Here is a 22,773-nt window from a genome sequence, read left to right as displayed (position 1 = left end):
GTAACTCATTTTGATATGGAGTTACACCAGATGGATGTAAAAACTACTTTTCTGAATGGAAACCTTGATGAGGTGGTCTATATGGTTCAACCTGAAGGTTTTACAGTGAATGGTTCTGTCACACCCCACGTCTAGTAGACCCAACTTACCATATAGGAATACCGGTGGTGTGAGTAAGACGCTTACCCGTCTTATGAACCTACCAGGATCTCTGTTAGCAGTACCTTAACGATTCATAATCTCACATCACAACCAAATAATAGCTACAGAATCAGAGTATAATAACAAAATCAAAATAAAATGGGGAACATCAAGTGATACTGTAAATATCCAAAACCAATTTATCTGGTTACAAATATCTGAGACTTATAAAATTAGTTCAAAGTATACCATTCACAAATTTGTATCAAAATAACAAAATACTCATGGTGCCACGTAAGCACATACATCACAGGCACAATCCTGGTCATGCTCCCCTAATTCTGGCATCCACCAATCGCTCACTCCATACTCGGGTCCAAAGGAAAGAGAGTCACAAGCCATAGGCATGACTGTACCTACATCATCATAAAAGGGGGCTTATACATGAGGTTCATGCACAACCAAGCGAAGGCAATGCATATATAATTCATGATGCATGATTACAGAAATTAAACACATAGTCCATGATGCTCGTGATGCAGTTCATTTATTTTATTATCCACCTAACAATACAACTAAGTCTGGTTAATGCTACTATGGCACATTAGGTTGTATCCCTCGTCTCGGAACCGCCATCGACTACACAACGATACAAGCCCTTGTCGTGATTAGGAGCCTGTCGATCCCCTTATGCTGCCATCGATCACCCATAAAACCCCTGATAACCCCCTCCTGGCAGTCACAACACCTGTATGTTTATCGGTAACACTGGATAAGTTCCCACCTCTGGCAAAAATCACATCGTACCACAGGTGTGGCATTCTGGGAAGGTTCATCGAACATACTACAATAGGCTATCCAACACCTTACCCCTTGTTAGCAAGGGGACATAGCATGGGGAATGTCACCTAACCACAATATCCTACATGCCTTCATAATAATATAGTTAGTACAGACCACCCGACACCAGTATGTCCATCGGCCACGAAGCGGGTCCATCTCCAAGTATAGTCCCGGGGTACACGATACCGGGAGCACATCGGCCACAAGGTGTAACCCATAACTATATACCTATCTAACATGCAAAGCAGTTGAGTATAGACTACACAACACCGGTATCCCCATTGGCCACAAAGCGTATCTATTTTCAAATGCAGTCCTAGAGTACATGATACCGGTAACACATCGGCCACAAAGTGTAATCTGCGACTATGACTAGTGTAATCTGCGACTATGACTTACTCTAATGTACATAATCAATGCTTGAATGCAACAAACATACAACAATAATTGTACTGGTACCACCTCGGCCACTCTGGATTCCGTCTCATACATACAACAATTACGTGACGATCATGGTACCAATACCACCTCGGCCACACCGGATCCTGCCACACATATTGATATACATCTCATAGCATTCCAGTCAAAATAATACATGTGATAGAACATCATTATGATTTAAACAATTTAAATAATCATGTGAGAACCTATACATGTTTGTAGTTCTAAAATAAATAAACGTTCTCAAAAATAAACGTCAACCATCCCTCACCTTGTTTAAGTTCAATCGGATCGGGTTCCAAGTATGGCCACCGAGTGTTTAATTTAATTTCAGCTTCGGGGTATGTGCACATCACTTCCCTAAGCACAAGGGTAACCAACCATCAATACATGTTAGGACCATCAGGAGGGGTCCACAGGGGTATCCCCAAAGGGTATAGGCAAAGTCCCACAGTGACAGTACTGTCATCGGAAACACTCACCAGAAACAGTCACTGTCCACCAAAAATATTAGTGGTGTTTTTGGTGGACATAACAGAGAGCTCCTAAGGCTAACATGTTCACTGGAAACAGCTAGTGGAAACAGGCCCAGGATATTTCCAATGGTATATTTTCGATGGCAGTGCAAAAATTACCAATGAGTTTTGGGGCTTTTCGGCTCGGGCCCGATTACCAGAATTTGTTCTGTGGAGTTTGTGGGGGATGTTCTCAACTTTATTATAATCTATTAAAATCCAGATTCCACCAAGCCATTTGGGAGATATGTCGATCGAAACACCTAGGTGGTCATTTGGTCAATCTAGTTTTCGGAGCTCATCAGACTCGGTTTGAGCTTAGCAATGGCACCGAGGAGGTGAAATACAAGATCCCCAAGCTCAAGAGGTTTGTGGTCTAAGATTCCACCTATACCTAGCTCACCCTAGCTTAAAATAAAGAGAGAGAGTGATAGAAGAGGTAGTACTTACCTCTGACGGGGAGTCTGACAACTAGGCGGGTAGTCGGTACCAAGGTGAGCTTCCCTCCTCCTTCTTCCTCTTCTTCTTCTTTCTTCCTCTCCTCCCCTTTCCCTCTCCCATGATTTGTACAAGTGAGAAATGAGGAAGTGAATCCTTATTTCCACTTATATGGTAAGTTAGGCCTTGGGGCCTGTTTGGCTGACCATAGTCCGATCCAAGTATGTTAATCTGCGTAAGGTACACACATCATGAGGAAGGTGTGGGTAAGTACTTGGGATCATCTAAGGTTGTCCATGATGCGGGTGGCAGGGCCCATGGGCATCAGAGCCCAACCAGTAGCCTAAGTGGCCATCAGAAACATGCCCAAGCTGTTTTCGGTGGCATATTTCTAGTGGTCAAGATAGGTTGACAGTAACCTGTCTTGACTACTTGTTGTCCACCAGCTAGTCTCACACAGGTAGTTACCCTAGGTTGTGTTCATGGTCTTCTGGCAATTTTGATGCGTACCGGGATTCAGGTGTGGGGTGTCGGTCACTTACCGTCTGGGATCAGAAGGTATGAATCCCCTCCAGTTGGACTGGCAAGCAATACATGAACATGTGGGGTCGTCTCTCCCCCTTTGATCATGGGCAGCTGCGAGCCAAAACCCAGTGGTACTTTCCACCTCCAATCCGAGACCTATCACAATAGTTCAAATTGGACCGGGTTTGGGCATGGGAGTAACATTCCCCCCACCTTACAAGAATTCCATCCTCAAAATTGAATGTACATGGTAAATTAAACAATTCAAGGTACTATTTCTTCATTTCCTCTTCCCTGCTTCTAGGATGCTTCCGACTCTAGGTGGTTCATCCATTTCACCTTGATGAAGGATATGTTGTGATTGCAAAGAATGTGGTCCTTCCTGTCAACAATCTTCTCCGAATACTCCACGTAGGCAAGGTCCTCGTCTAACCCATGGGGTATGTAAGTTAAGACGTGAGGGGGTTGGGAATGTACTTCCTCAGCATGGATACATGGAAAACATCATATATACCCTCCAACTCTGGTGGTAAGGCTATCATGTAAGCCACTAGTCTGATCCTCTCTAGAACATCGTAAGGTTCCATAAATCTAGGACTCAACTTTCTTTTCTTGCCAAACTGCATTACCCCTTTAACTGGGGAGATTTATAAGAATACCTTGTCTCCAACCCCAAACTCTAGATGCTTTCTCCAAACATCAGCATACCTCTTCTGTCTGGACTGAGCTGCTTTAATTCTTTCTCTAATCACACCCACCTTCTCACTAGTAGCATGTATCAAATCTGGACCCAGAATATGCCGCTCACCAACCTTGTCCCAATAGAGTGGATTCTAGCACTTCCTACCATACTGTGCTTCTAATGGGGACATTCCAATGGTGGCCTGATATTGTTGTAGGAGAACTCAATAAGGGAAATGTGCTCATCCCAACTGTAACTCATATCTAAGGCACATGCTCGAAGTAGGTCCTCCAATATCTGGATAGTCCTCTCCGACTAGCCATCGGTCGGTGGGTGAAATGTTGTACTAAAATTTAATTGTGTACCAATAGCCTTCTGCACACACGTCCAGAAGTTGAAAGTGAATCTGAGATTTCGATCAGAGATAATGCTAACTGGTATACTATATAACTAGATGATGTTGTCAATATACAACTTGGCCAACTTGTCCATAGAAAATGTGACCTTGATTGGAATGAAGTGAGCTGCCTTGGTCAAGCGGTCTACAACTACCCAAATGGCATCCATACCCTACTGAGTGCAGGGTAGACCTATGATGAAGTCCATGGTAATATTCTCCCATTTCCACTCTAAAATAGGCAGTGACTATAATAAACCATGGGGCCTTTGTCTTTCAGCCTTGATTTTCTGGCATGTGAGGCATATAGACACATGTGTGGCCACATCATTCTTCATTCCCTTCCACTAGTAGAAGCCCTTGAGGTCCTTATACATTTTGGTGCTACCGGGGTGAAGGGAGTATGGAGAGCTGTGTGACTCTCTTAAAACTGTATCTCTCAATTCACCATCACTAGGCATGCATAACCTCCCCTTGAACTTGAGAATCCCTCCTTCAGTCACAAAGAAATTTGGATCCTTTCATGTTTCTTCCTTGCAATCTGTTTTCAACTTCTGTAACTCTACATCAGTAGCCTGAGCTGCAGTGATCTTATCCACTAGACTAGGTTGTACCACCAATGCCGATAGTGGCAAGGTGACACCTTCCACTAGTAGCTCCAAATCTAGTTTCCTGGCCTCCTCTATGAGATGCTCATTGGTGGTCAGCAATGTAAGAGTTAGTGACTAGGATTTCCGACTAAGTGCATCAGCTACCACATTAGCCTTTCTTGGGTAATAGTGGATAGTACAGTCATAGTCCTTCATTAACTCCAACCAACGTCTCTGTCTCATGTTGAGCTCCTTTTAGGTGAAAAAGTACTAGAGACTCTTATAGTCACTATAAATCTCACTCTTTTCACAATACAAGTAATGTCTCTAGATTTTCAATACAAAAATCACTGCTACCAACTCCAAATCATGGGTGGGGTAGTTCTTCTCATAATACTTCAACTGGTGGGATGCATAAGCAATGACTTTCCTGTGCTACAACAATACACAATCCAATCCTAGATTAAAGGCATCACTATGCACAACCACACCACCTATACTGGTCGGAATAGTCAAAATTGGAGTTGATACCAACCTTTGCCTTAGCTCCTTAAAGCTCTTTTCATAAGGATCGGACCACTCAAATTTCACACCCTTTCGTGTGAGTCAGGTCATTGGGGTGGCAATGCAGGAGAAGTTCTCAATGAACCTCCTATAGTGTCTGACCAATCCTAGAAAACTATGTACGTCTACCACATTCTTGGGAGTCTCCCATTCTAGAACTACCTTCACCATGCCTGGGTCAACCTCTATATCCTTGTCTAAAACAATGTGGCCTAGGAATGCTACCTGTGACAACCAGAATTCACATTTTCTGAATTTGGCATAGAGTTGCTACTCTCTCAGACGGTGCAGTACTAATCTCAAGTGAATAGCATGTTCCTCTACACTCTTGGAGTATACCAAGATGTCATCAATGAATACGATCACAAACTTGTTTAACACATCCTGAAATACTCGATTGATCAAATCCATAAATGCACCTGGTGCATTTGTCAATCCAAATGACGTCACCAAGAACTTATATGTCTATACCTTGATCTGACGGGCATCTTATTGACATCACTATCCTTGATCCTGAGCTGGTGGTGGCCCGATCTAAGGTCAATCTTGAAAAATACCTTGGCACCCTGTAATTGATCAAATAAATCATTTATCCTTGGCTAGGGATACCGGTTGTTGATGGTTAGCTTGTTAAGCTCCTGGTAATCAATACATAGTCTCTTACTTTCGTCCTTTTTTCTTGACAAACAGTACCGGTGCTCCCCATGGAGATACATTAGGTCTAATGAACCCCTTCTTCAGAAGATCCTGAAGTTGCACCTGTAATTCCTTTAACTCTATGGGGGCCATGCAGTAAGGGCCTTTTGACACTAGTGCCGAGTTGGGGAATAGATCTATAGCAAACTCTGTCTCTCGGTCCAGGGGCAAACCTATCAAGTCATCCAAAAATACATCTAGAAATTCCCTCACCACATCTAGCTCGGTCAATGGTCTAACCGCTATCTCAGTATCCATTACAGATGCTAGGTAGCCTTGACATCCCTTATTTAGTAGCTTCTTCATCTGGAGGGCTGATATGATAACCTTCTTGGATTTTGTGGGCTTATCCCATTGAAAGACGAACTCACCCTCATCACGAGGTCTAAAAATGATCATCTTTTCTACACATAGCACAGTTGCTCTATATGTGGACAACCAGTCCATCCCTAGAATCACGTCGAAGTCAGTCATATCTAACTCAATCAAGTGAGCATTCAACTTATGTCCGCTTATGGTTACTGGACAAGGCTCATACACATAGTTCAAACCTTGCTTAGGAACCTCATAAGGGAGTTGACAATATTTGATTTTGTGGCTAGACCCATCCAGTTGTACTGTGATAATAGCTCTGTTGTATTGTTCATTAACAACAGTAAAGGTATCACAAGGTCCAAGCATATGGAGGTCAAATATTTGACCATAAAAGAAAATGTTAAGAAAGGTGACATCACAATGGAGCATATTGGTACAAATGATATGGTTGTTGATCCCCTGACTAAACGCCTTCGCCCTTGTGTTTTTGAGAGACATGTAATTAGCATGGGCTTATGAGCATCATGAGATGTGATTGTTTAGTGGGAGATATTTTGTTTTACTCTATTGTGTAATAAAATTTTCAACTGTATTTTTACCTTCTGGTAATTTTCTTATTATATATTAAATATCTTTTACATGCAATTCTATTCAATAAAATACAGTTTTGTTATAACTATTGTATTTAACACATGAGTGTTTCATATGTTGGTAGTTATATATATATATATAAATGTTTGAAGTCTTTAGGTATGTGTTAACCTTGAGCAAAGGCTGAGGCATTTAGTTATTAGCCTTAAAGTATGTCTTATAACACATAAAGTATAACTCAAGTTATTGAAGATAAGACATATAGGTTCGTTGGAACCATAAAGAATTTTCTCTAAAGTGGTTGTACCACTTAAGGGAGAGAAAATTGGACTGATAAGGGGATAACAAATATGAAACCACTATATAGGTGTTATCCAATTGTCACACTACCATATTGAATTCATGTTAGTAGAGTTGAGAGCTCTTGTGACCATGGAAGGTCCTATGTCATTTACAAGATGCAATTATTGCCATGATTCAGTGTATGAGACTCTATGGGATAGGATTGACTATTAGAGATGTCTCTAGACCATTTTAATACACGTGTATTAACGTGATGATTAGCTTGAAATTACTTTTTAAGGACAAAATAAGTTTTCAAAAATTGATGCCAATTAATATAGCCCAAGTGGGAGAATGCTAGAATATTTCTATGTGGTCTGGCTAGTATGGGCTTTAGTTAACCATTGGACTTGTGATGAGTGGGTCCATTGGGAAACTTAATAAATAGAGAGCTAGGTACCTCCTTTAACCCTAATCTTATTCATAATGTGCATTCTGAAGAGAAAGGTAGAAAGAGAAAGAGACAGGGTTTCTTGTGGCTTCATCCCTTGTATGTTCAGGTTCCTCATCTAGCCAGTGATCATAGGGGAATAGAGGAGAAGTACCTTGCTACGTGGATTAGAAGGTTTTTCACTGCCCTTTTCTTACTATGGATCCCAAACAAGGTACGTTTTTATGATTTATATTTTCTGTCCCTTATTCTTGGTGTTCTTAATCTATCTATGGTGATCTATGGGTCTAAGGATTATATCTTGATTAGAGATTTTAATCCTACACCAAAATCCCAAATCCTGAGCTCAAAAATAGGTTATGCGCATGACGGTTCGTGCAAGCTGCTTTGCTCTGTAGGTGCACCACCAAAGGAAATGGTGTGCACCGGTTGCCTCTGGAACCCCATTTTTTTCAAGCTTTCTTGGCAAAGGTTGCCGGCTTGTGAACTGGCGTGCACTGGGTTTCCAGCCTAGGTAATTGGCTGGCAAACCGGTTAGGTGATCTGGAGAGCCGATTGGGCCTGTTCTTGAATTTTGGTTATTTTAGTGGCCTCAACCTATTGGGAACTGACTCTTAGATCTGATTTTTCTAAGGTCATTAAGCTATTTTTAATGGTTTAAATTTTAGGTGAAGTGTGAATTAGATTCCAACTCATTTTTGCTTATTGGTGCTTGTAATTGAGCTATAATTGATATAAGTGAGGTAAGTGGATAAATCAATTCCTTAACTTTGGACGGATGTACATTTCTGAATTAATAATTATTAGTTTAGTGATACATGAGGTGCATATGTGTAATGCTTTTGGACAATGGTGTGATAGCAAAATATTGCATGTGTGATATGGATTTATATTATGTTACGTTGTGTATTGCTTTATGTTGTGGTGAACCTCACTTAGAGGGGGAAGGAGGAGTGTGGGTATCAAGTGTGAACCTCACTTAGTAGGATAAGGAGTGAGAGTTTTGGTGATATTGTGGTGTAATTTACTTAACAGGGGAAAAGTGAGGTTGTGGTGATCCCTCTCACATAGCAAGGGTAGGAGAAGTGCGATCACGTATATTGGTAGTTGTGAAGTGATTGTGAAGGGGAAATTTATGTTATGCCTATTGTGTGTATTTGGCCTTGTGGATAATGATATAAATCATGTAAGTCTATTGTTGTTAAGTTATATTTGTATTTTGTGCTAAAGTTTAGTTGAATGATTTAGGTATTATCTACTCATTGGGTTGTTGTAGCTCACCCCTTGTGGGTAATTATTCTTTTCAAAGCCTTCACCACATGAAGATACAGAGATCGATCAGGAGAAGAGAAGAATGATCTGTTTTTGTTCTCTTTTTGTTCTTCTGAAGATCTGATGTATTTTGATCCATGGATAAAACAGTGGAAGTTGTAAATATTTTGTTTTTTCTATCAAGGAAGAGAAAAACAATGTTCATTGCTTGCATTTTTGTAACTCTTAATGTTATATTGTGAAATTGTTGTATTGTTATTATAGTTTTCATTAGTAGTTCTTATGATCTCCCCCCTTGAGGGCTACTGCATTCCCTTATCTCGAGATGCAAGGCTCTACAAAAGAGTTCGGAATGTTGGTGAGAGTTGGTGAGTGACTTAAAACCCTAAAATTACATAAAGAAGAATACGGAAGAAGGGAGCTTAATTTGAAGTTACAATGAAGCCATCAAACCTCCTCCATTGGATGCAATGAAGTCATAGTCATGCCCCAGGAGGTAGGTGAACACCATTGAAGACATGGAGAGGTTTTAGCAAGGAGATGAAGGGAAAGAAGAAGAAAGAAAGGAAAGAAAGTAAGAAGAAAGAGAGGAGGGAGAACCTTTACCCGGTCCTCTCAAGTGGTTTAAGATAACCAAGTGCCAACCGAGGTTAAAGCATTGGAAACATCGAGACAATGTTGCTATGAGTCGCATCAAGTGGAGATCTATCACACCCTGCTCGCACAGAACCGAGCCGGTGACCGAGTTAACTCCGGTTAACTCACAACCTGCTAGGATCAACAATGCAGTAACTGCAATATAGCATACATCTACTAAACTAAGATAAGACCTGTATTTTCAGTGGAAGACCTGTTCATAATAGTACCTGTAATTGTTTCTCAAATACTTGATACCCAAATTGAGTTATAAGAGTTATATACATTTGGGCCCGAAGGCATGATATATACACAAAAATATAACAATTTAAGCATCAATTCATAAAAAGGGGGTACATCAAAATAATAAAAAAGAATCACCCATGGGTCACTACTACCATATAACACAATCCTCGCACGTGCAATCGGCACCATGCTCGAACTCATCAGGGACCCACCAGTCCTCAGATGGAAATTCCACAGTGGGGCCCGGGTCCTGATCTCTAGGCAGGTAATCTGCAAAATCACCTAAAAAGAGTTGTCCTCATGGGATGAACTCATTAGCCCAGTAAGTGGAAAGGAAGACCACAAGTAAAACCACACAAACAGTCACAACACACATGCGCCTATATGTATGCAATTCATTTTAATCCTATTAACCTAACAACATTACTAGGTCAGAGGCTATGTGCTACCCACAACCACAGTGCGTGTATACCCCAGGTATGAGCCACGAACCCCATCCCGCGATACGCTCATAGGGTTATCAGATAAGGCCCACCGTTGATATCGGAATTTAAAATGCAAACGGACTCCCAAAAAATTTAAATGAGAAAGTAAATAGGTGACTCCACCTGAAATAAAGTAGTACTATTGGCTCTCTGAATATACCACTGGGGTTACTGACTATCCTAGCGATAAGCCATGCATACTTCTAACCGTTGTAGGAGTTCGACAACCTCAACCTGATGCTTCTCCCCAATAGTAACCCAACACGTAAACCACTGTTGGGAAGGATCATAGCATAAAGGGGTATATAAATCCTAGCCGCATGCTTCTACATGAGCATAGTACGATTACACAATGGCATCGTGTCCCATTCCATGAGCCACCATGCACTCATTTTCAAGCTGACTGTGGCATCTAAAATCTAGCATACATATCATGTCCAAATGAGATTCCTCCATCACATACATCAAGACATAATGAATATTCAATCATAACACAAAGCATAGCATATTATGTAAATGCACATTCAAATGCGTGATATGGAATATATGATGTCTAGTCTACACACAAGTGATATTATGACATGGCTAGACTAACATATGTTAAATGATGCATAACATTCTGAAATTAAATCAGAGTCCACTCCCCACTTACCTGTATTTGTACACGGTGCTTGTACCCGACACGCAAGAGATCCGATGTGTGGTTACGAGTATAATGAGTATAACCTATCATAAACATAATGGTTTATCAGTTCACTATTTTGGGATCAAAGTCATCATGTTTGAACTCTAAAATCGGGTTTAGAATCATAAATGGGGGTTACCCATCCAATTTGAATCCATTCTAGGCATTCTGAAAAGATAGGTGGGCATGAGCCAAAGACAGGTGGTCTTCGTAGCCCACTAGTTTCATGCCCGCCGGTTACACCAAAGCCCAGAAATTGAGTTCTGGAAACTCAGGTGGACCAGAAACTCAAAGATAGGTGGGCCCAGAATACCCCCAGTCTTAAAATGAAATTTTTCCATCTTCTTCCCCATCTTCTCTTCGGCTTGGGGAACTTGTTTGGGGTCAATCTGGAGGTTTAAATCACTCATCTAAGGTCCAATCATGTATCCTCAACCTAGATCTAAGATCAAATCAAAAGAAAGAAGGAGATTCCTACCTCTTTCTTAAGAACACCAATGAAACCCCAAATTTCATTTCTTTTGCTTAAGAACTTCCAAATACTCTAGATTTTTACCAACACTCCTTCCAAATCCTTCAAAATCATTGTACGCACCTTCCATTAGTCCTTAGATTTGATTATCCATGTAAGATTAGCAAGATCCAAGTGGGTTCTTTCCCAAAAATAAAAAATAGGTTTTAAGAAAGGGGGTTTTCCCAAAGATTCTTGGAATATGTGCAATATCTACCTCAAATCGAAGATCCTGGCAAGTTAATCATTAATTCGGGCTTAAAATATTAGGACCTAGCTCTGGTGAAGCTCTATGGTCGATTCCCCTTCTTCTTTCTTCTTCTTTTTCCTCTTTTTGCTTTCTTCTTCTTTCTCTCTCTTCTTTACTCTCCCACCGACCAATTACCATTAATGAGGGAAAAGATAATAAATGTCGTCCCTTTTATCCCTGGGCCCCCAAAAATATCTTCTAGTCATAGGTGGGTACATCTCAGGTGGGCATTCTCAGGTGGGTATATCTCAGGTGGGCATTCTCAGGTGAGTATATCTCAGGTGGGTATATCTCAGGTGGGTACTCTTAGGTGAGCATATCTTAGATGAGTATATCTCAGATGGGTATATCTTAGGTGGGTATACCCCAGGTGGGTATTCTCAGGTGAGTATATCTCAGGTGGGTATATCTCAGGTGGGTATACCCCAGGTGAGTATTCTCAGGTGAGTATACCATTCTAGTCAACCCATTGCTAGTGCTGCACTTGGACTTCAACGGGGACAAACTCATACTCATAATTAAATTCCATAGGTAACCAAAATTACTAGCACGCACCCTTACTTCTTGTAGATGGACTCTTGGTGCATGCAAGTGCAAGGTTTAGGTGCACATATTACACTTGGTACCCGCTCAGTCTTGTTGGGTCAACCCAAGTTTAAGGTCATTCTTGCTACTGTGTTCCATATGGTACTTGCATCAGTTCGCTCCAGTTCAGCCCCTATATAATCAACCAAGTCAATACAGGCAATTAAAGCGGGTTTAGAAAGTAGGGTATCACATTACCCCCCCCCCTTTTGAAAATTTCATCCCCAAAATTGTAGTACCTGGTTGTCCGAAAAGATGAGGATATAAGGTTTGAATATCATCCTTTTTCTCCCAAGATACCTCTTCGATTGGGTGGTTAGGCCACCGAATCTTTACAAAAGCGATAGAGCAGTTGCAGAGAGTTTTCACCTTCCAGTCTAAGATCTCAACCGGATGTTTTTCATATGTCATGTCAGCTTCTAATTATTTCGGTTCCACAGGTAGCACGTGGGATGGATCATGAACGTATTGCTTCAACATGGATACATGAAAGACATTGTGAACAGTGCTAAGGGAAGGTGGTAATGCCAACATGTATGCTACTATCCCAACTCGCTTTAAAATCTCAAATGGCCTAATCTATCTCGGACTTAACTTGCCTTTCTTATGAAATCTGCGCAGACCTTTGGTAAGAGATATTTTGAGGAACATTTTCTCTCCCTCTTGGAATTCCATTTCCTTCCTACAGCTAGCTGCATAGCTCTTTTGACATGATTGGGCTACTTAAATTCTTTCTCTAATGATATCGACTTTATCACATGTCATCTAAATCATCTCCAGTCCAAGCATTTAACATTCACCTATTTCGTCCTAGTATAGAGGAGTTTTGCACTTTCTACCATATAATGCTTCATATGGAGCCATCCTAATTGTAGCTTGGTCCCTGTTGTTATAAGCAAACTCCATAAGAGGTATATATTCCTCTCAACTACCACTTATTTCCATAACACAGGCTCAGAGCATGTCTTCTAATATCTGTATGGTCTGCTCAGACTGTCCATCTATCTGTGGATGGAAGGCCGTACTCAAGTTCAATTGTGATCCCAAGGCTTGCTGTAAGCTTTTCCAGAATCTAGAGATAAACCTCGGGTCTCTGTCTGATACAATGCTCACCAGTATACCATGTAAGTGTACCACATTATCCATGTAAAGTTGTGCTAGCTTATCTATAGTGTAATTGGTCCTGATCGGAATAAAGCGAGCTGTCTTAGTAAGCCTATCAACTACTACCTGAATTGCATCCATTCCCTTGGGTGTACATGGTAGATCAGTGATGAAGTCCATTGTAATGTTATCACCTTGTCGTGTTGCATAAGTACATATCCCAATCCGACTTTGGAAGCATCGGTATACACTGTCATTCCACCCATGCCTTTAGGAATAGTCAACACTGGTGCTAACACTAGCTACTTCTTTAGCTCTTGAAAACTTTCTTCACACTCCTTTGACCAATCAAACTTTATACCCTTCCTAGTCAGCTCTGTCATTGGTGCTAAAATCCGAGAAAAGTTCTCGATGAAGTGCCTATAGTAACTTGCCAAACCCAAGAAACTTCTAATTTCTATTACACTCTTGGGTACCTCCCAGTATACTATGGCTTTCACCTTATCCGGATCCACTTCGATTCCATTTTCAGACACCACGTGTCCTAGGAATCCAACCTGTTTGAGCCAAATTCACACATGCTGAATTTCCCATACAATTGTTGCTCTCTCAGTCTTTGTAGTACCATCTTTAAGTGCTTTTCATGGTCTTCTTTTGACTTCGAGTAGATCAAGATATCATCAATGAAAAAAATGACCCACTTGTCAAGAACATTGTGAAACACACGGTTCATCAAATCTATGAAAGATGTTGGTTCATTGGTCAGCCCGAAAGACAACACTAAGAACTCATAATGACCGTACAGAGTTCTAAAGGTTGTCTTTGGTATATCACAACTTTTTATCTTGAGTTGATAATACCCGGATCTGAGGTCAATCTTTAAAATATCTTAGTACCTTTTAGCTGATCAAATAGATCATCTATGTGTGGTAATGGATACTGGTTCTTGATGGTTAACTTGTTCAATTCTCGGTAATCAATGCACATACGTAGGCTTCCATCTTTCTTCTTAACAAACAACACTGGAGCACCCCAAGGTGATACACTCGGCGTATGAATCCCTTCTTTAATAGATCTTGTAATTGTACTTGCAATTCTTTTAATTATACTAGTGCCATTCTATACGGAGCCTTGGATATTGGGGCAGCTCCAAGAATCAAATCTATAGAAAATTCTAACTCCCTGTCAGGTGGTAGTTGAGTCAGATCATCTGGAACGATGTCTGGAAATTCTTTAACTACCTCTAGTTCCTCTAGAGGTGTGACCTTTACATCTAAATCAATCACCGATGCTAGGTACCCCTGACACCTATTTTCCAACAACTTCACCGCTTGCAGAGCTGAGATGAGGACTTAGTCCGCTTTATCATATCCGCTTGGTATATCAGTTCCTTCCCTTCATTATCGATCACCTTGATCTGTTTCTCAGCACACATCACCCTTGCTTGATGTGCTGATAACCAATCCATGCCTATTATAACATCAAAGTTTTGCATGTTGAACTTGATGAGTTGGGCATATAATTGCTTCCCACTGATCTCAATGGTGCATGGCCCATATACTTCCTTCAACTATGAAATTTTACCTATAGGTGTACTAACTATCATCTTATACTCTAATATTTTGGGTGTCACGTCAAGTTTCTCAGCAAATCTCTTTGATGCAAATGATTGTGAAGCCCCTAAATCAAATAAGACATATGTTGGTACACCTGATACAGGTAGGACACCTAATACAACAATGCACATAAGTAAAGCATGTCATCTATATTTACCAGAAGGCAATTCTCAATTTAAATCGTACCTGCTCCCACTTTTGTGCTAGCTTCAGCTTCCTCATCTAACAAAGCATACATCCTTCCTTGTGGTTGACTCCCTTGAGTCAAAGCAGGTCTATACCCAGAAGGTTGATAGACTGGTAAGGCTGGTCGGGCTCGGCAATCTTTAGCAAAATGCCCATATGAATGGCAACTAAAACAACAGTTCTGTAAAGCTTGAACCAGAGCAGAAGCTCTCTGAGCCTAACCCATAGCAAGTGGAGGGTGAGGTGGCCTAGTAGCTGTGGGCACCTTACTAGTATTCAAGCAAAAAGATGTAGTACCCGGCCCACCAGTGGGTCGAGGAGGATAACCCGATGGCTATAGGGCTGCCTATATGAAGGATCAAATCGTATGATCCATGAAAATTCTTACTCGGGCCGCCCGAATCTATATAAGGGTTCGCTCTCTTCCACACACCAGGTGTGAGGGATGATTCACTTGTCAGCTTGTCTTCAATGGTTTTGGCCTTCTGTACAATCAAGGCATAGTCAGTGAGATCTAATGCCTCAAGTATCGTGCCAATGGATACGTTCAATCATTTCATAAACTTCTTACCCTTTTCTTCAACCAATTTCATATAAGGGGGTGCAAAGTAGAATAGGGCCTCAAACTGTTGCTGATAATCAAGGACAGACTTGCTTCCTTGAGTTAAGGCTGAGAACTACGCTTCCTTGTGGTCTCTAAAACTTTGAGGGTAATAATTTACCAAGAATAACTCCTTGAATTGTTCCCATGTAGTTTCTGGGTGTGTGGCAAACAATATGGCTTTTAAGGCTTGCCACAAGGAGTTGACCTCATTCTTAAAATGTAACCCCACATAAATAATCTTTTGAGCATCAGTGCACTCAATCACTTCAAATATCTTTTCAATCTTTTGAATTCATTGGTCCGGTTCCAAAGGGTCACTTCCCACCTTAGTGAATGTAGGTGGTAGGTTTCTTTTGAATGACTCCACCACTCTTATGGTATGGCCCACTGACTAAAAAATATGGTGCATATATCGGATGGTACGGGTAAGGAGGTGGCATCATGTATGGAGGTGTACTCTGCAGTAGTATGGGTGGTGTACCTCTAACTTGGTTCTGAGGGTTGATGCCAGGTGATGTACCTCCAACCTGTGCCCCAACACCAGCCCTCCAGTTGGACCTTGTAGAATATCTCCCTGGGGAGGCTGACATAGTAGTGCAACATACCATTGCTATTGTATAGCAGTTATAAATGCCTACTGTTGCTAGAGAATCTATTGATGGAGAATCTGATTCGATTGTTGAATCAAGTTCTCAACATCACTAGAGATAAGTACTAGTGGAGGATCAGGAAGTGTAGCTATGGATGGATCCACATGAGCCACATTCTGATTGATTGTCTCTTGGGGTTGTGGGTTAGGTCCTTGCCCCATAGATTGAGGCCTCCTATTGATTGGTGGCCTACCAACAGGACGAGGACCCCGAGGTGCACCTCGAGCGACACCCTCGGATCTAGTGCTTACCATCACTAGTGTACCTAATTTGCATAACAATTTTGTATAGGTTAATATTACAACTCATTACACAATTGCTCAAAGCTTAGCATGCAATCTTGTGCACTTCCATCCCAAAATAATCGAAGAAAATTGCACATAATAATTCGAACTCCAAATTTGTATCTCATTATATGTGTCGGCCCAAATCTCCCCTATAAACTCATAATTTTTCAAAAATGACCTTCAAACCCACCAATGCAGGCCATGTAGGACCCACGGGTGGCATCGGGCAGCCACTGCCAAAACCGGCGTGCTAAAGACCGGTGGGCATAGCTAGCTGAACCCTGCCAGTTTCATGCCCGCCAAAGTTACCTGAGACCTGCGTTTTAAAGGGTTTAAACCCCTGTTTTTCACCCATTCTCTCTCCTTTCCCCTTCACTCCAACTCAGGTGATTCTTAGGCGATTCCATATGACTCAACTCGTCGAATTGACACAACGATCCATTTAAGTTGTATTCTCCATCCTACAATCATTAAGGTAAGTTCACAAACCCTCTTTCTTTTTGTTTTCTCTCTAAAATCTAGGTTTATCTCTTTTTGATTGGAAAATCATCAATGTGGTTGGAACTTTAGTTTTTTTCTTCTATTTCCTCCATAGAAAACCATTTACATGCTAATGTAGAGCTTAGATTATGGTTTCCAAGTACTTTGATCCATAGAATGGAAACTTTGGAGCAAGTTTCCCCCTTTTTATGCCTTAACCATCAATTTTGGGACTTCTACTATTCATTTCTCTCCTCTATGTAAATCTAGCATTCCATTTGTGATTTCTTTGTTTCCATTGCAATATTGGGCTTCTATAGTGTTTACTATTCATTCCATTGCATACTTTGCCCCAATTTGGGCGGCATGGTTGTTCTCAATTCTAATATAGACTTGCCCAAAAGAGAGGGCAACAAAATTAAGAAATTTTATACCTAGCCATTCTTGAATTCATTGTTTACATTTGAATCATAATTCCTCAAGCATATTAGAATTATCAATAATTGTTTCCATTGAAGTGTATACCTTTCATTTGGCTAGGTTCCCAAATTTCAAATTTCCTACATGCTTGGTAGACTTGTTTGAAATCCTTCCATTTCTTATTTCGAACCCAATAGTGATATGTTGTCTCTTGTTTAATCTAGTACTATTTCTCATGTTCTCTTGAAAGGATCTACTCATATTCTATATTCTTGGACTTGTTCATGCATTAAGGCTACATCTCATTGGGATCATTGTATACCGCAATCACCACATGCATCATCTCATTAATCACTTTGCATCACTTGTGTTTACTTAGTGATTTCCATCATCTTAATCCTTCTTATCTATGTATTGAATCACTTGGCCGATTTAGGCATCCAAGTTTGATAACTTGTAATATGCTATCTTAGATCACATTTCCTAAAACTTTCTGCCAGATGCTATTATAGCTCATTATATTCATTTCTTTGATTCCACTTCTACTGTCTGTCTCAACTTGGTATTCCTTATACTTTAACTTCTAATTTTACATCATGTGCTTATCTCTTTTCTTTGCATTTTTAGGGTTTCACCACGAAAAGGCAAGGAACCTATCGATCCTTCCAAGAAAAGGAAAGCTTCCAAGGCCAAGAAGAAAGAGGTGGGGTCTGGTTCTTCAGCCCCATCACCATCTAGAGAATGGGAGGATCTTGAAGACCCATCTGACTATGATGAGATGGTCTTCTATAGTTCGAGAGCTACATCCTCGTGGGGTACTTTCCGCTCACTACCTGTGATGTTAGAGAAATAGGTGGTTGTGGAGCATTATTCCCGTATTCACCTCTTATAGAGGTTTTTCACTCTTGGTTGGGAGTCTATCCTCAAATCGACCGACCACGATACAAGAGCTTGGTGAGGAAGTTCTACTACAACCTTGAGGCTATAGAGGAGGAGGGCGAGTTTGCCATAATCAAATTGGTGAAGGGTGTAGATATCATCCTTACTATGGATAGACTGAGAGAGATTATGGGTATCTCCTCAGAGGGCATCCACTACTGCAATCCTCCTGGGACCAGAGGCATAGTTCCACTGATGAGCCGGGACATGTAGGAGCACATTTATGAGGTGATCAGTAGCTCACGTGTGAGACCTGCATCCGAGTTATCCTTTTCCCTTGTGGTCAAAGTATTTGCCAGATTGGTGTAGTCCAACCTAGCTCCTAGGAGTGGTCATAGGAATTAGGTGGGTTTCATGCCAACCTACCTAGCTGCCTGCTTGTTGTCAACCCTTAAGGGCAATGTACCTAGACTATGCCTTCCCTACTTCATGCTGAGGTCCATGCACCACCATGCCATGCATCCAGAGGATGCAAACCTACCCTATGGCAGAGCTCTCACTTGAGTCTTCGAGCATTTTTTGGTTGAGCTTTCTAAGGAGGTGGGATCGGTCCCAAGGGACAAGTTCACAGAAAGTAACTTGAGGAAAATGAACCTGCATGCCTTGGTGGTAGAGCCCAGGTAGCTGAGGAGTAAGGGGAGGATGTGCCCATAGATGAGGATGAGCACGATAGAGATGACGGGGATTATTTCCCATATCAGGAGGAGGGTTTCCAGGGGGTACCTGATCATGAGGATATCAGAGAGGATGAGGTGTTGGAGGAGGTGCCATTGGATACTAGGGCAACAGACCTAGCTTTTCCTAGAGCTAGGGGTTCCAGATCAGCCAGAGCTAGTTTCCCAGATATCCCTAGTGCCTCTGGCACATAGGCCTCAGCTCCCCCACCTACCGGAGAGGCATCTATCCTACAGGACCTACTATTAGAGTTGAGGACCTTGAGGGAAGGTTAGGCTGAGCTTAGAGTTTAGCTTGAAGAGAGTGCGGCCAGGGAGCAGGAGCTTCTTAGGAGAGTGGATGAGAACACCAGTAGAGAGCTCCAGATGCGGAGATAGTTTGGAGAGATGGAGTCTAGGTTTCAGCGACTCACCTGGGATATGTACCACTCCTCTAAGGTGATCTTTGCAGATTTCTGATGTGTGCATAGGAGAGTGGTGCACCTCTATGATCGATTCACTCATTGGGACATGCATCTTGGCATCGACTCCAGGGTTCACCTAAGAGAGCCTTTAAATGTCTCTAGCAACAACTCTGACTAGTACTTTAGGCTAGTGGCCTATTACCCTCTTCTAACCTTTTACTTGACATTCTTACTTGACTTTTTAGCTTTATTTGACAGTCTTAACTATTTTGGGTTTCATAATTGACTTTCCTGCTTTACTTATGTGATCAGAATAGTATCGCTTTAAGTAATGATAGCATCTGCCATTCATTTTGTAATTTATTTCATTTTTGTACTTAAAATTTGAATTATAATTTTGATAGTAATTGTAAATTTTTGAATGGTTCGCTTATATTAAACCACGTGGTTTCATGGTGGCCGCGTCAGTCACCATATGTTTTTATCATATTATTTTTGTTGTCTATCAGGTTTCGTGTTGAAAAGTTTTTGGTTTTCTCATTTTATGCCGTTATGTTGCCAAAATTCTGTTAAAATTTTCACTAACAAGTAAATTTAATTATGACAGTTTCAACTAGTTAACTAGAATTCATACTATCAATGCATACATGCCATGAAATATAAGAGTTGCAAATTTTAAATTTAATTAAGGCTTTCTAACTTTTCATAAGGCTTTTATCTTCACCCACCCCAGACCTATTATATTTTTATGGGGTCTAAGCAGTATGCTGCGCTCTGTTACCACCGTTGTCACACCCTGCTCGCACAGAATAGAGTCGATGATCGAGTTAACTTCGGTTAACTCACAACATGCCAGGATCAACCATGCAATAACTATAATACATCATACATCTACTAAACTAAGATAAGACCTGTATTTTTAATGGAAGACCTATTCATAATAATACCTGTAATTGTTTCTCAAATACTTGATACCCAAATTGAGTTATAAGAGTTATATACATTTAGGCCCGAAGGCATAATAATACACAAAAGTATAACAATTTAAGCATCAAGTCATAACAAGAGAGTACATTAAAATAATAAAAAAGAATCACCCATAGGTCACTGCTGCCATGCAGCACGATCCTCGCACGTGCAATCGGCATCATGCTCGAACTCATTAGGGACCCACCAGTCCTCAGAGGGAAACTCCACGGTGGGGCTTGACTCCTGATCTCCAGGAAGGTAGCCTGTAAAATCACCTAAAAAGAGTTGTGCACATGGGATGAGCTCACTAGCCCAGTAAGTGGAAAGGAAGACCACACAAGGAAAACCGCACAAACAGTCACAACACATATGTGCCTATATATATGCAATTCATTTTAATCCTATTAGCCTAACAACATTACTAGGTCATAGGCTATGTGCTACTCACAACCACCAACCCGCGATAAGCCCATAGGGTTGTCAGAGAAGGCCCACCATTGATACCGGAATTTAAAATGCAAGCTGACTCCCAGTAAATTTAAATGACAGAAAGTAAATGGGTGACTCCACCCAAAATTAAAGCAGTACGATTAGCCCTCTGAATATACCACCGAGGTTACCAACTGTCATAGCGATCAGTCGTGCGTACTTCTAACTACTGAAGGAGTTCGACAAACGTAACCCGATGCTTTCCCCATTAGTATCCCAACACGTTAAGCCCTATTGGGGAGGGTCATAGCACAAAGGGGTATATAAATCCTAGCCACATATTTCTACATGAGCATAGCATAATTACACGAAGGCACTGCGTCCCATTCCACGAGCCACCAGGCACTCGTTTTTAAGCCAACTATGGCATCTAAAATCAAACATGCATATCATGTCCAAATGAGATTCCTCCATCACATACATCAAGATATAATGAATATTCAATCATAACACAAAGTATAACATATTATGTAAATGCACATTCAAATGCATGATATGGCATATGTGATGTCTAGTCTACACACAAGTGACATTATGACATGGCTACACTAACATATGTCAAATGATGCATAACATTCTGAAATTAAATCAGAGTCCACTCCCCACTTACCTGTATATGTACACGGTGCTTGTACCCGACACGTAAGAAATTCGTGTGTGGGTACGTGTATAATGAGTGTAACCTATCATAAACATAATGGTTTATCATTTCACTATTTTAGGGTCAAAATCATCATGTTTGAATACTAAAATCGGGTTTAGAATCATAAATGGAGGTTACCCATCTAATTTGGACCCATTTTGAGCATTCTGGAAACAAGTGGGCATGAGCCAAAGACAGGCGGGCTTCATAGCCCATCGGTTTCATGCCCACTGCTTACCCAGAGCCCAGAAATTGAGTTCTGGGAACTCAGGTGGGCCAAAAACTCAAAGATAGTTGAGCCTGGAACACCCCAGTCTTGAAACGAAATTTTCCCATCTTCTTCCCCATCTTCTCTTCGGCTTGGGGAACTTGTTTGGGGTCTATCCGATGACTTAAATCATCCATCTAAGGTCCAATCATAATCATCCATCTAAGGTCCAATCATGTATCCTCAACCTAGATCTAAGATCAAATCAAAAGAAAGAAGGAGATTCCTACCTCTTTCTTAAGAACACCAATGAAACCCCAAATTTCACTTCTTTTGCTCAAGAACTTCCACTCTAGATTTTTGCCAACACTCCTTCCAATCCTTCAAAATCATTGTACACACCTTCCATTAGTCCTTAGATTTGATTATCCATGTAAGATTAGCAAGATCCAAGTGGGTTATTTCTCAAAAATCAAAAAAAGGGTTTAAGAAAGGAGGGTTTCCCAAAGATTCTTGGAATATGTGCAATACCTACATAGAATCGAAGATCCCAGTGAGCTAATCATTCATCCTGGCTCAAAATACCCAGACTCAGCTTCAGTGAAGCTCTACGGTCGATTCCCCTTCTTCTTTCTTCTTATTCTTCCTCGTTTTCCTTTCTTCTTCTTTCTCTCTCTTCTTTACTCTCCCATCGACCAGTTACCATTAATGAGGGAAAAGACAATAAATGTCGCCCCTTATATACCTGGACCCCAAAAATATCTTTTAGTCATAGGTGGGTACACTTCAGGTGGGCATTCTCAAGTGGGTATATCTCAGGTGGGTATATCTCAGGTGGGCATTCTCAGGTGAGTATATCTCAAGTGGGTATATCTCCGGTGGGTATTCTCAGGCGAGTATATCTCAGGTGGGTATATCTCAGGTGGGTATATCTGAGGTGAGTATATCTCAGGTGGGTA

At 41.0% G+C, this 22,773-nt stretch overlaps 1 protein-coding gene across 8 annotated transcripts; it reads right to left on the bottom strand.

The window, feature by feature from the left end:
- Positions 1-296: 296 nt before the first annotated feature.
- Positions 297-22,505, bottom strand: LOC122080741. Of its 8 annotated transcripts, XR_006140894.1 has the most exons (5): positions 22,350-22,505; positions 22,105-22,195; positions 21,574-21,646; positions 20,603-20,749; positions 297-557 (listed from the first exon to the last, which is right to left on the bottom strand). XR_006140894.1 is itself a non-coding variant. In XM_042647558.1 (4 exons), exons 1-4 carry the CDS (start codon positions 22,378-22,380, stop codon positions 424-426), a joined length of 333 nt encoding a protein of 110 aa, XP_042503492.1. In that variant the 5' UTR covers positions 22,381-22,505; the 3' UTR covers positions 297-423. The 8 variants fall into 8 exon arrangements, 2 of the variants coding, with proteins under 2 accessions (XP_042503492.1, XP_042503491.1); XR_006140889.1 differs by lacking the exon at positions 21,574-21,646 and having other exon boundaries at positions 22,346-22,505; XR_006140893.1 differs by lacking the exon at positions 21,574-21,646 and having other exon boundaries at positions 20,603-20,737; positions 22,346-22,505.
- Positions 22,506-22,773: the final 268 nt, after the last annotated feature.

Source organism: Macadamia integrifolia, chromosome 6, assembly GCF_013358625.1.
Source record: "Macadamia integrifolia cultivar HAES 741 chromosome 6, SCU_Mint_v3, whole genome shotgun sequence".
NCBI classification, from domain to species: Eukaryota; Viridiplantae; Streptophyta; class Magnoliopsida; order Proteales; family Proteaceae; genus Macadamia; species Macadamia integrifolia.
The sequence above is the reverse complement of the archived record's forward strand: the minus strand, read 5'-3'. Positions and strand labels throughout refer to the sequence as shown.